General features: G+C 39.7%; 1 protein-coding gene across 1 annotated transcript in view; it reads right to left on the bottom strand.

Annotated features, from left to right (window-relative positions):
- Positions 1–4,221: 4,221 nt before the first annotated feature.
- Positions 4,222–14,309, bottom strand: part of EGFL6 (EGF like domain multiple 6) — a 47,788-nt gene continuing 37,700 nt past the window's right edge. Inside the window, exons 9-12 of the mRNA XM_059825405.1 lie at positions 10,094–10,174; positions 8,087–8,173; positions 5,516–5,781; positions 4,222–4,317 (exon numbers count right to left, since the gene is read on the bottom strand). Coding sequence (XP_059681388.1) covers positions 4,222–4,317; positions 5,516–5,781; positions 8,087–8,173; positions 10,094–10,174 — 530 coding nt within the window. The remainder of the gene's footprint in view (positions 4,318–5,515; positions 5,782–8,086; positions 8,174–10,093; positions 10,175–14,309) is intronic.

The raw sequence follows: 14,309 nt of genomic DNA, 5'->3' as shown, positions 1-14,309 counted from the left end.
GAGAATCTGAAAGGGAACTGGTAAATGGTCACTTGCTAGAAATGCTCCGAGACGGGGACGCGAAGTCAATGTCAGTTCTCCGTAACACCAGTGTAAATCAAAGTCTCAGTAGTGAAATCAGATGAGAAAAAGATTTACATAAACATGGCTGAGAACAGAATGTGTCTCTGTATCTTCAGCAAAAAGCTTGAATGCCAAAGCTGTGATAAATGATTAAAAATGTTCTTGCCTCCTGACTGAAAATCAAAGAAAGGCAGAATTAAAAGTATCATTATTAAAAGTATCATTAATCCTATACAAAACCATCATCTTTTTTTGATTTATACCTCATATAGCCTTTTTTTATAGGTTTGTAAAGCACTGAATTGGCCACAGGATAGTTTTGTATTAAATCTCTGTGATAATATGATGGTAAAGACAAAATTAAAGGTGGCAACAGTTCAGAAACCCTTTATTAGCATGGCTGAATAAAATGGATTTGCTCAGAATTATGGACATTTTCTGGCACTGACTTTAAAACATGATTTTTATTATTGCATTTCCTGCCTAGGAAGAATTAGATCACATTATTTGGTCATAATGTTTACTTCCTGAAGACCTGGGGTTTGGAAGGGGGAGGGTCAGAGAGACTGAATGTCTAACTTCATTGAAATCAAACTTTGAAGTCAGGTATTTGAGAGGTTAATAACTTTCAAAATTAGAAATTCTTTTCCATCCGAAATCTTTTGCTGTGATGAGCTTTTATGTAACAGTACACATATGACCAAATAAATTATTATCCATACCTTCTTGTTATTTACCTTTTCATTAATATATTGTCATGTATTTCAATACCTCCAGTACATGCAGTGTATGACTCTGTCCTAAAAAATATAGGAATTATGAAGTAAATATGAGTGGCAATCAGTCATTGAAAGCATCTCTTCATTATCTTCATCTTTATGATCCTTAAAAATTGCAGTGGGGAATCCTTATTTAGTGTATATAAAAAAAGTCTAATAGCTGGACAATGTTTTAAGTTCCTTTTGATTGCAGGTTACAAGATCATCATCTTGTGAGAACATGTCTCAGCATTTCCATGTATTCACGGTTGACAAAATGAAATGTCTCCTTTAACTCTTTTGGCAGTTGAAGAAACGTGATCCAAAACTTTTGTTATACAAGTTTAAGATTAAGTGATCACATCTGTTGAGCAGTTTTTGAAGGATGTATCATAGATTTGGGTAATTAGCTAGAAGCTCTTTTTTTTTTCATTAACTTGTAGGCAGGGTACTGTCTCCAAAGTTTATTATCAGACTTAAGAGTTGCAAATGATGTTATCAAAGTTCGAGCCACTTTATTATAGCATACTTTTAACATTTTAAAATACTCCCAGTGCAGTTTCCTTGCTGTCTAAAATAATCAAGCAGATAATGGATTTCACATTTCAGGAACATTTTGAGGCATTAATGACTGTGGGCATAATATGCCCTTTAACTGTTTTCATCTGAAGGAGAAACATGTAGATTTGCCCTAAGCAGTTGCATCTTTTGAATGAATGTTGCAAACAATACCAGTTAATTTGCTGATGCGCTGATGTGGTTTATATGAATGTCTATACATAATAGCTTTATTTTGTTGCTTCTGCAGAAGCTATCTTTGAATTTATTCACAATAAAAAAGGCTTCAGTTTTGCTCTTCAGTTCTTATTCCGCTAGAATTATTTTTATGATCTGCTGTGATGCAAGCTGTCTTGTATCTGACAAACCATTGCAAACAAATGAGAAACAACTTCTGCATCTACTACAGAAAGCCTTATGGCAGCTATTGCAGTCTGTACTGATCTGTGCAAATTATTTTCTTACTCGTTCCATGAAATGCAAAATCTTTTCTTTTTATCCTGTCTTTTGGATAGAATGTTACTACTGAAGTAACTGTCATAGTCATGACTCATGGTGGGCTATGATTCAACCAACAACAAATAAATGTCAGCATATTTGTCTCCATATCAGACTATGTTCATTGTGTTTACTCTTTATTGTTTGTGTATCAAGCAAGTAGTCTTTAGATGTTCTGCCTTCCACAGGCAGTATTTATCTTTCCATTCCAAATAACTGCCAATGCAAGAAATGCCTACCTGCACTTTTTTAGGTAGACTTGGTTTGCTCCACATATATATTTCAAATATATCATTTGCACTGTAATGCTTGAGACTGTAATAATTCTTAGGCTTCTTAGGCTTTAGGGGCACCGTGTATGTGTAAATTATTGCTGTTTGAAGCTAGACACAGAATCTGATTTCAATAAAATTGATCTTTCTTTTTCTCGGTCTTCAGTAACGGTAGTTCAACTTCAGAGAGTCAGATGAGGAGGAGTGAGTCCAGAAAAATACTTGTTTCACTTTTCTGCCTCATTCTGACCAGGTTCTTTAGGCATCCTGAGATCACAGTCAGCACCCGATCCACTTCCCTTTTCTTTGAAACTCCCAGAGTCTTTGCATGAGATTGAAGAGAATTTGGTTTTCTCAAGTCCTTATTCTGTAATGCCCTCAGCACCTCCAGAGACACCAGGAAAGAAATTCATATGTCAAAGCTGAAGTCCATGTACAGTTCTCAGAGTACCTGTTTCATAACACAAACCAGTTCTAACAAAGAGCAAGTATTTCCTTATTACATAGCTGTTGTGAACTTTCCAGACATTTCCAGTCTTGCTTACCCTTTCCTCAGCTGTGCAAAAATAGGTGCTTCATAGGTGCAATTCAAGGTGTTTGAACTTTTGGAGTTGTATTTTGTTAAAAAGCTTAGGTTCGTATAGGCTGAATTCTTCAAGGCTCTTTAGTGTTTCTCTATAAAATTCTATTAAATTGTTTTGGACGTCCCCTTCTTCATATAAGAAATAAAATCCTTTTTTTTTTATTTTATAAAATACTAATAATAAACAGTGAGCAGCCAACCTAGAAGGGGATACACAGAGCTAACCAAGAGGGAAATGCATGCACACACGTTTAACTGATCATTGCCTGAACCAGGGCTTCTCCATTGGCATCTCTGTCCTCCTGGGATTCAGACTGCTAGGTACTTTCAGAAGAGATCACAAGACAGAAGAAGATGATCTTGTCCTCCACAGCATTGTCATGCGACTTCTTTTCAGAAAAGGTGGAACCTGGATTCTAGACCCTCCTCAGACATGTACATCTATGTGCCTGTGTATGTGTGTGTACATGTATGTGTGTGTGCATGGGCGAGCATGGTGGGAGGTGGCAGAGTGGCAGCTCCTAGTTTGTGGGAGAAGGTTCTGCTTATCGCCTTGCTCCTGGGGATGGCGGATAGTGTCCATCCTTTTTGCTGAATTTTGAAGGGACATGAAGGTACTCGCAACAAAGATGTTTTTTTTCAATTGTGTAAGAAGGAGCCTTATTGGGTGACCACTGTCTACTGGAAAATGAAAACTGTTCTTTCATATGGGGTAAAGTAGGCCTACAATCCAGCAGGCACCCATTTGTTCCTGAAGGTCAGTACATAATATGAAGCTTCTTAAGTGCTAATAATGGGTCATTATTTTTGTTCTTTTTTTCAGTGCTAGTTGGTAACATCATCTGTTCGTGATGAACATTAAATGCTTATAAAACTATAAAGGGATCATTTCTAAACAATGATTTGTGTGACTCAGACACTGATGACAAACAAGATGTTTTACATACTTTATTAGTAATAAAAATATTCGTCAAAGACATGACTCCACTTACAACTTCCGTAGCTCAATCAAGAAGGAAATGAAGTTCCTCTCTTTCCTCTTACTTGTTGAATAGATTGAATATCTACACACTAAGTGGGAAGTTAAGATTACATCACCAGAAGTAGTAACATCCTCTTATATACTGCTTTATGTTCTTGTGGAGTAGAAGAAATGAAATAGAAGACTTAAGAATAGCCTTGAACAGAACTTCAAGGAATAAAAGCATGTGGGATTTGTAAAAAAGCTAGACAAATAATACTTTAGAAACCCTGACCTTGAATTATAAAATACAGTAGTGCTACACTCAAAGCATGTATTAGAATAACTCATAAAAAAGTGTACTCTGCATCTTGCACATGTCAGTTTTTCTGTTTTCATTGCTGCATTAAGTTCAAGGCACAGTTTTTATGGTTTTGTTTTTTTATAAAGAAAATGATACAAAAATACACTACTAGTAAGGCAAATATTAAAAATAGGATTAAATCCAGTATACTCAGATATCCATTATCAGGTATCTTCTGGGCATAGACCAGAAATTAGTATAACATTGTCCACTCCAATTTCTCCAGTTTTGCCCTTCCCACGTTCTGATTCAAAAGTGACCTGTCATAACAAAAGAGATGTATTAACAGTGAAAATATAGTTTATCCAACCATTTAGCAACTCTTAATGTCTATTAGTTATAATGCTATATCTGAGGAATGTTTTATCACAATACAGGACTTAATGACTTAAACCCTTGCAGTTTTTAGAGTTTCTGTGTATTATTTGAACTAGACTGCTAATCCTCTGCACAGATTTACAATACCAAATGGATTCCTTTAATAAGATTACTTATTTTCATTGTACAAAGAAAATGCAAATTGAGTGAAATCCTATTATAATAATGTAGTTTTATCACAATATGTGATGTTAGTGCACTCCTTTTCTTGAAGGCATTACAACTGTCCATTTTTGATTTTTTGATCTGTTTGGATCCTTAGGTTTTGGGTGTATATACTGTATATATATCTCTTTGCTTTCTCTCTATATATAGTGTATAAAATACAGTATGTATACTCTATATAGAGAGTAGGTTCATTTTTATGAATAGGATGCCTGGGTTTTTGTTTTATAGTCTAATTCTCATTTATGCACGGGCTTTTCTACATCATTTCAGCAATGCAAAGAACCTGAAAAGGGCTTGCATTTCATTTATAGTCACAGGATTCAATTATATAGTAGAAGCCTTTACACAGCTCTGAAAATGTTCAGTCATGTAAATGAAAACCAGGCCCTAGCATTTCAAGGAGAAACTTGCTGAAGCCCTGATTGAGGCAGTTTTCTGTGCACAGTGTTCCCTATTGGCTAGTATGTCCTGCTCCGAGGATAATTGCCCACCCTTGATTATATATGATATCTCCTTTTGCACTAATTATCTGGTTTAGTGTGGTTTGACAGCATCCTCTTCTATGAAACAGGGATAATTTTCATTCTTCCACGAATATATGTATGCTTCTCTTGCATGAGATATTAAACAGAGATTCTCATTGTTTGTGTTAATTCATGATCTGATGCAGTTTTTACAACATGACAGGATTACTGGCATCAATGTTCAAACCAACTGGGGTAATTCAGTTCTGAAATTGCAACCAGATAATAACTATTCTGGCTTGTAAAATCTGTGCTCCCGTTTCCCATTTCAGATAAGCTTTTCATTTGCCAGTAAGCAATGCCTATAAAACAGTTAGTGGAAAACTTGAAGTTTAGGAAATTAAGCTGTTGATTATGGTATTTGGCTTATAAATTGTGTTATACTTACACTGTTCGTTGTTTCAGCCCCCTGAAATATCTCTATTTTTCCAGTTCTCCACCTTTCATCTTTTCCTTTGTTCTGCTCCCAGACAGGAGCGTTTTTTTTGTTTGCCAAGAACACTCGAAGTTTCCCCACTCTCTCGCCAGCAAGCCGGTAACTGAAAATCAAGCAGTAGCTGCTCTTTGGTTTGAGGTTGGTGAGGAGAAGTTTTAGACGCCCCATATCCTTCTTGTGCCCCACAAAAGCTGGAACTGCCATGTAGTACCCATTGCCTTGTAACAAAAAAAAAGAAAACACATCTTTAATGGACTTGTGTTATTAGCAAATTGAATACATATTTATCATCTTTGATAAATAATATCTTTGCTGGCGACATGGACAGTGGGATGAGTGCACCCTCAGCAAGTTTGCTGACGACACCAAGCTGTGTGGTGAAGTCAGCACCTGAAGGGAAGGGATGCCATCCAGAGGGACCTTGACAGGCTTGAAAGGTGGGCCTGTGCAAACCTCATGAAGTTCAACAAGGCCAAGGGCAAGGTCCTGCATCTGGGTTGGGGCAATCCCCAGGACAAATATAGGCTGGGCGGACAGTGGATTGAGAGCATCCCTGAGAAGAAGGACTTGGGGGTGTTGGTTGATGAGAAGCTCAACATGAGTCAGCAATGGGCACTTGCAGCCCATAAAGCCAACCAAATCCTGGGCTGCATCAAAAGAAGCGTGACCAGCAGGTCGAGGGAGGTGATTCTCCCCTCTACTCCACTCTCATGAGACCTCACCTGGAGTACTGCATTCAGCTTTGGGGCCCCCAACATAAGAAGGACATGGACCTGTTGGAGAGAGTCCAGAGGAAGGCCACGAAGATGATCAGAGGGCTGGAACACCTCTCCTATGAGGACAGGCTGAGAGAGTTGGGGTTGTTCAGCCTGGAGAAGAGAAGGCTCCGGGGAGACCTTATAGCAGCTTTCCAGTACCTGAAAGGGGCCTACAAGAAAGCTGGAGAGGGGCTTTTTACAAGGGCATGTAGTGATAGGACAAGGGGTAATGGCTTTATGCTGAAAGAGGGTGGATTTAGATTAGATTTTAGGAAGAAATCCTTCACCATGTGTGTGGTGAGGCACTGGAACAGGTTTCCCAGAGAAGTTGTGGATGCCCCAACCCTGGAAGTGTTCAAGGCCAGGTTGGACAGGGCTTTGAGCAACCTGGTCTAGTGGAAGGTGTCCTTGACCATGGCAGGGGGTTTGGAACTACATGATCTTTAAGGTCCCTTCCAACCTAAACCATTCTATGATTCTATGAAAATACGTGAAAGCTGTGTTACAGACTGGAGAAAAGCAGCAGGGAGTGTATTTTGCAAGGAATAAGCTTGTGCTGTTGGAAGTCAGATCAGTTTACAGAGGAGCTGAGTTCATATTTCACTGGCAATTACAGTCATTCTTCCTTGCACTATCTTTGAAAGGCAAAACCATCTCAGTTTTTCAAATGCAACAGCCTGAAACACGCTGCTGTGCCTCTGTGGTCAAACCATTTCCAGTACTTGAGGTAGCGCAATACTCTCTCCACTGTCCTCTGCAGTGATGACAAACTCGTAAAAGAACTGATAGCTTATTCCCCAAATTCTGGAGGACCAATGAAATGACAGAGACACACAAAGTCATAAAGGGATAAAACACCTGGGACCATAAATAAAGTCATAATCAGCAGATGTAAGTTCAGGGAGATGGAGTAAGGTCAGGGTATGGTCTTCCTGGAAGTGACATCACAGAGAAGGGACTTGGGGAAAAGGAAATACATGGAGCAGGAGAGGAAGGATTAGTGAAGAAAGAGTGGGATGGAAAGACTGTGAGGGAAGAGGGAGAGAATGTGTGTGTAGTAACTGGAGCAACTGGCCTGCAAGATCTGCAGGATCCACCGGTCCCTACTGCAGCAACTTCTGCAACATTTCCCATGTCACAGGGGAAGAGTCATCCTTTCAAACAAGTTTCTTCAGCCACACCTTTTTATACACGCCAGCACAGCAGTCACACATTGCATTCATGGAGCTCTTTCTGAGGTTTTAGCAAGCCTGCAGCTGGTACCAGGTCAGGTATGGGTTGTTCTTGAATAGCCCCCTGCCCTTGGCTCGTTCTGAGGAATGATGTCACTAGTTCGTCTTGCAGAGTTTGAGATTTCTGAGCAGTTATCACAGCGTTGTCTAAGCCATGTGAGTGACTACATTGCCACATCCATCTAAATGGCAGACGTGTGGTTAAATGCCCTACCAGTCTTGGAGAGACACAATGCATAACTAACAAGGTTTCCACTGCCTTGTACCTTGCAATTCTGAACAGTTGTACCCTAATAATTTTTATAATCTTTTGATTTGTTTGTGTTGAAATATGTTGCTGATTACCAGTTGCCAATGGATATTTCAAAGAAACAATTTCCACTCCCAGCATTCTCTGCCTCCTTTTTTCTTTTATAAAGATAACCCACTGATAGGAAAGCTAATTCTTGATACTGTTTTCCCCTCCATCCCCCTTTTTAGGAGGGGCCGAGCCATGACATCAAAGCACAGCTAGAGGACAGATATTTAAATACCTCTATCTCGATCAGCAGGATTCCAGTCAAAGTCATCATCAGCATCTTGTTTCCAGTCACAGACCCCTCGACTGAAGCTGCAATCAACTGAAAAAAAAATTGGCAATGGAGATTCAGAGGTAAGAGGTGCACTATATCATAAGTACTGATAAAAATAATTTTCTCTTTATTCACCCAGTTATGAATGTGTAGGTCATTCTAAAATTATCTACAATCTGAGTTCAGATAGTGTTGACCTAGATTAAATTGCAAAAAAGAAAAACATTAGAATTTATGTAGTAATTCTTTCTTTAATTCACAAGAAAATCTGTTGTGTCTTTTTACTGCTAATCTCCCATCTGCACATGAATTATATGCTGTGACTCCTGTATACTGAGTGCCTGCTGATCGCCAGGTATAGTTGAAGGTGTTAGTTTTGAACTCTAGCATCATAAATGGTTTGGGATCTGCCAACTTTAGACCTTCCCTTTCTCCATTTGTTTACAATGGAGATTACAACTGCTGTAGTTGTAATCAGCTGAGATGCTCAAGCTCCAGTTCTATCCATTCAAAGAGAGAAGCTGGCCTCCCATGAGAGGAATCCTTTACATCAGCACTTGATACTCATCCTACGTGGAGCTGGGAATAGCCCAAATCAGTTGACCTTTAGAGCACCTTGAAAAAGGGTATCACCCAGAGCACACCACAGCCTTCATGATTGTGCAGATGAAAAGCATTACATGCACAAAGAAAGAAACACTGTGCAATGCAAGCATGACAGATCAGATTAATACATCAGCCATCCGAATTTCCTCAGAAAGAAGCATCCTTCTTGTTCTTTTCATATATTTTATCATGAGACAGAGATGTGCTGTACATGACATTTAGAGAGCTTTACTGTATAAATCCATTGTTTCTGAGACTACTGCTTTCTGAATAGGAAAAACCCCACTATCTTACCCTTCATGTCAGCCAGAATATCTGTCTGTTTGGGAGTTTTTTTGTTTTCTTTAAGATTTGGAAGCATTTGTGTATTGTTCTTGCGTGAAACCCACCTTGTCCTAAAAATAATCTCAGTTACAGCCAATCCTAGCACTTCAGCCCCTGCCCACTTGGCTGGTAACTCCCCAGGATGCTGCTGCTGCCCTGTAAATGCATCAGCCTAATACGATCTATCAGTCCCCCCTTTTGGATTCTGCTTTTTTCCATGGTTCTCATAACCTGGTCGTTAAAGTCAGCTTCATGATTCTGTCCAACACAGGAAAACTGTTTCCTACCAGGAGAGCAGGGGAGAGTGCCCTTTGATCTGCCTTTATGCTCTGCTTTGACCAGAGCTACACCGCAGTCTTTTATAGTTCCCAAGAGGCAGTGAAGTTTTCTGTTTGAAAATGTGTGAAGCAGTTTCCTAAGGCATGGCAGAAGCTTCAGTTGTGTACATAAATTGGCAGGTCTTGGACCTTGCATGCTCCCGTAACTGATTTTACAGCATTTTTTTAATGTGAGAAAGAACAGGTGGTGTCATCTTACTCTGATATCCACAGGACTTACTGATGAATTGGGAACTATCATAAATTCACAGCCAGGCTATTTAAGATTCAGGGTAAATATTTATTCAGTCTTGTTCAGGGGAAATTCCTATTGACTTCTGACAGAGGACCAGGAGAAAACCAAAGAGAATATGGCATATTTTTGCATGCTATGCAACACTCTCCTAACATGGTTTCATGTTATAGACAATAGAAATTACTTTATTTTTCCATGACTGTGAAATAAATCAAGTGAAATTCAATTGCAACTCAAGTTTCAATGGCTTATGAACAGTTAAAGTGTGCTTCAAAAAGGACACAAAACCAGCTTTTGACATTGGAACTGGCAGAATGGTTTGGCCAGATACTGTCTCTAACATGCTCACCAAACCTTTGTTTTATGTTAAAGGCTTTTAAACTGGTTCTGGCTTGGTTAATATAGATTGTCATGAAAACACACAATACACAGGAAAATAAATACTGTAGAATAAAAATAAGGTACCTTCTTGCTCTGGTCTTGACACTGGAACTTTCCTCTGTGCCAGGAGAGGGACAAAGGCAGCTGCTTCTTTCACCTTGGGAACTAGGGAAAACAACTTGTCAAGTGCTGAGTCATCACAGGAGCAGAAAATGGAACTTTATTCCTTTATACCAGTTGCCATCATTTATTTAAATAACTCAGTGTATGTGTTTTCCACTCCAGCACCAAACTCACATTCCTAACCCCGGTTAGATACTAACTCTGATTTTTAAAACTTGTCTGAATTGCTGTTTTCCACAGCACTGTGCCTTCTAAGCAGTGGGCAACGGAGCTACAAGATTCACAGGGTCGTAAAACATTGAACATGATCTTTCTTTGGTCTGGTGATCTGCTTTCTTGCTACAAAATGTCAACTAATGATCGAAGTACCTGAACTCTACCAGACGGTGAAGACGATGACTTAATGGCTTGGCAGCACTTTGCCAACGGCAGCCTCAAAAAATGAGTAATGATGTCAGAGACTTTGTAAAAGCCATAAATGTTGGGGGATCAAAGGCCCACAGCTCTGTATTCAGATAAGTGGTAGCTGGTGCTGCTGTAACAGAAGCCCCAGGAAATTATTTTTCTGAAGCTGTACTCTCTGCTGGGGTACATGTTCTCCTGCAACCCTGATCAGCTCTGCTGTCTGTTGGGAAGGAAGGGTGCAGCAACTGCCCTACCTCTTCCTCACCCTCTCTGCAACATCTGGCAAGCACAGCCTGATGTTTTGATAACCAGTCCTGGTAGAAACCCCCAAACAAGTCCTTTTGTAAAAATTGGTTGACGTGTCTTGTGCCAAACTGGAAAAGTCAGTATAGTAGCATGGTCAATGAATGTTAGATGCATTCTTTAAGATAGTGGCCTAAAGGAGGTAGTTACTCAAGAAGCACTATTTTGCAGCAGCAGCCTCAGCAAAACCTCTCCTGTCTGATGAGCTACGAAGATAAAGAAGCTGGCAAACTTTTATTTATTCTAATTAATACTCTAAAATACTCTTTTAAAGTTCTGTGATCAAGCTTCTTTTGTACTATTTTAAGTGATTAATAGCAAAGTGCGCTCACTAAAAAAAAATTATAGTCTCAACTTCTTTGTGCACAGCCTGTGTAACTAATCACACATGAGAGAAGGGCAAGAACTGCTTTCAATGGCAGAGGATTCTATCCTTTGCAAGCACATATGCAAATGATACCTATGATATATACATAGACACCTATTAAAACAGGAGGAGCTTAAATGTGCCATTTTAGAGGAGTGAGGGAGGATCCTTTGGTTTACTGCTTACAGAGGGTGTTAGTGGAAAACCTGACAGACTGAAGTTCACTTTTCAGCCACACCATATGGGCAGCAGTGCCAAGAAAAGCTCGGATTTCCTCAACAGTGCCAGATGATAGGAGCTATGGAAATGGAAATTACTTTTCCCTACTCAGCATTGTATCATACATGCTATTAGAAAGTCGCAAATGCCAAATATTTTAAAAGTCATTACTTTCACATGCAAGCACATTTGTTCAGAGGAGAGTTTGTTCCCATGAGTTCCACTGAGCTAGGGCTTTCCATCGAAATACTCCAACATACTCATAGTCATAAGCACATACTCAATTTTAAGAATATACTTACAATCCACTGCAATCCAGAGCCTCCTAGCACCATAAAGACTATGCCATCTACTTAATCTTTCTTCTCCTTCAAAACTGTCAAAAATTGCTCTGTGTGTGCACCGGAGAAAACACACACTAACAAAGAGGCCCTGAAGGCACTTCCAGAGGTGCTGAGTTGAGCCAAGAAAGGACACTCATGCAATCTTACGAACTTTCTGATGAATTGCCAGGAGCGTGTCCTCTCTTGTTGCCCTTGCAGCCTTCCCCTCACCCAGACCATTGCTTAAATCACCTGGATGATATTCTTACTTAAGGCAAGGATTAATATATCTTTCTCCAAATTAATATATGTCTACATATACACATTTAGGAACAGGCACATAGAGATTAGGTGTTAAGTTTACTGTCATGCTGTAAACTTGGCCTTGTACTTAGTGAAAGGGGCTCAGGCTGTGAACACCCTTGCCAAAATGAAGAGAGCTATTAAAATATGATCAGTTCTGCAAAGAGTGGAGTGATTTAACAGAAGAAAACAGCTGCCAGAATGATTTATTTATTGAGTCATTGAATTACACTTGAATTCACTTGAGGGATATACATGCAGGTGTAGCTGTGTGCTGCAGATGCTTCAAGTGAAGAACTGTCATGCACATAAAGAAAGCCAAATTCTGTATCCAAATCTATTTTTGTTTTCAGTATCAGGCAGTACACTCAGGTTCTCCACTTACTGGAAGATATCACCTGTGTATTATGAGAAACTGCAAGCTTCAGCTTACAGAAAGGTTTCCAAGAAACCTTACTTCTTGGAATGTGCCTACGTTTTACATCAGACCATCATTGGGCATAGCCAGGATCCAAAGTTTACACTCTCCTAAGTACTAGGCAGGAGTCAGGATTGCTCTTTCAAGGTCTTCTGCTGTCAAGTGGTGCTTGCAGAAAGGCAGGGCTCATCTCACGTTCCCTAAGAACATACTCTCACCAACAAAAGCTCACATATGTTCCACTTTAGGCACAGCAGAGTCTATTCTTCTTTCTGTACTGCTGGTGCCCACCCATCTACTTATCTGCAGCACTAGCTACTGCATAATCTTTACATATAAAACCCTTCATATCATGGTGCCACACATTCTTAACTGTCATCATGATGTCATCATGATACTCTTATGAGGTAAGATGGGTTGATCTTATGAGCGGGAATTAGTGGCAGAGAGAACTAATGCCCAGGTCTTCAGAAGTACCTGTGTAACTAACTACCACCAATTTCCACAGGAGTTGTGTTTATGAATGTCTGTGATGAGCTGAGCATAAGTAAATTGGTGTCATTCTGGTCCTGAGAACAGGCACCTTGTTGCTGACAGAGGTTCTCGCATCTGCAAGAAATTCAGTGTTGCTATCTGCAACATGTTTCAGAGTATTGCCCCTGTTCTGAGGAGGGGGATTCTCTTTGAGCCATGTTAGATGCAGTTTGTCAATTGTATTATATATCAGGAACTGCAGCAAGGAAGGAGACTTTCTGCAAAATAGAATGGCCAGATCTACCTGGCTGCAAGGACTTCCCTAAAAAATAATAGGACTCAAATAAAACAACTCTGAAACTACTTGAGGATGTCTGCAACCATGGAAACACTTCCTAGCAATAACCTCAGAAAATGAGAAAGTAGTGCTGAAAAGAAGCATTGAGACATTGTTCTAGTATAAACGTGCCTAAATAGAGTGCCATGAAGGGGATTTAGAAAGAAATTTGTACATGAAACTAGAATTCTACATTAAAAACACCAGGCTTACAGGGAGCACTGCGCATAATGAAATAGATGAGGTTTGAGAGCCACCTCCTAGCTATCCCCCTGTCAAGAGACCTTTAGGCAGCTAAGTAAAGACAGATGACAGACTGACACTAAAAGATATAGAAAAAGAGCTAGTTAAGTTCAAGCATATACTTTTGTGCAGTGCACAGCAGTGTCCTCCTAGAAGTGCAGGCAGACACCAGTTCACTCTGCCTGTCAAACAGGTTTGTTAGCACTGGTCTGCCAGTTGCGCCAACTCTGACTACATGACTCCTTGGTTGGAGCTGGCTTGTACCTGGCTTGCTTGGAGCACAACTGCAGTGAGCTCAGGTCCACCTGAAAAGTGCCATGTAATCAGACCCTCAAGTCAATCTGTAAGTCAGATAAGGGCCAATGAGATCATGAAAGCAATAGGAAGCTTCAGGAGCACATCTGGAAAAGCACTGCTTGGACTTAGCGGCAATATTAAAAGGTTCAAAGTAAAAAAAAAAAAAAAAGCTGAAACCCCAAACCCAACAAGCAGAAGCTCAGTAGAATAGGTCTGTGGAGCACTGTTTTATGGGCAGCCTTCAGAAACAGTACAAAAGCACTGGTAAGTGACTGGTGAGTGACTCTGTGGTGCTAAAGGAGCTTACTGAAGACAATGATAGATTTTCCTTTATGTGCACTTGGTTTCACCTCTCTGCTTTGCCAACTGCTGTATATAAAATTACTTATAGTCCATTTGGAAATGACATTTTTGTCTGAAAAAATATGGCTTGGTTTATAGCTTGGAAGTAATTTTCTATTTGTCTGCAGTAATGCATGTGCTGCCCT

Source organism: Gavia stellata, chromosome 1, assembly GCF_030936135.1.
Source record: "Gavia stellata isolate bGavSte3 chromosome 1, bGavSte3.hap2, whole genome shotgun sequence".
NCBI lineage: Eukaryota > Metazoa > Chordata > Aves > Gaviiformes > Gaviidae > Gavia > Gavia stellata.
This window is presented reverse-complemented; position numbering and strand designations above follow the sequence as displayed.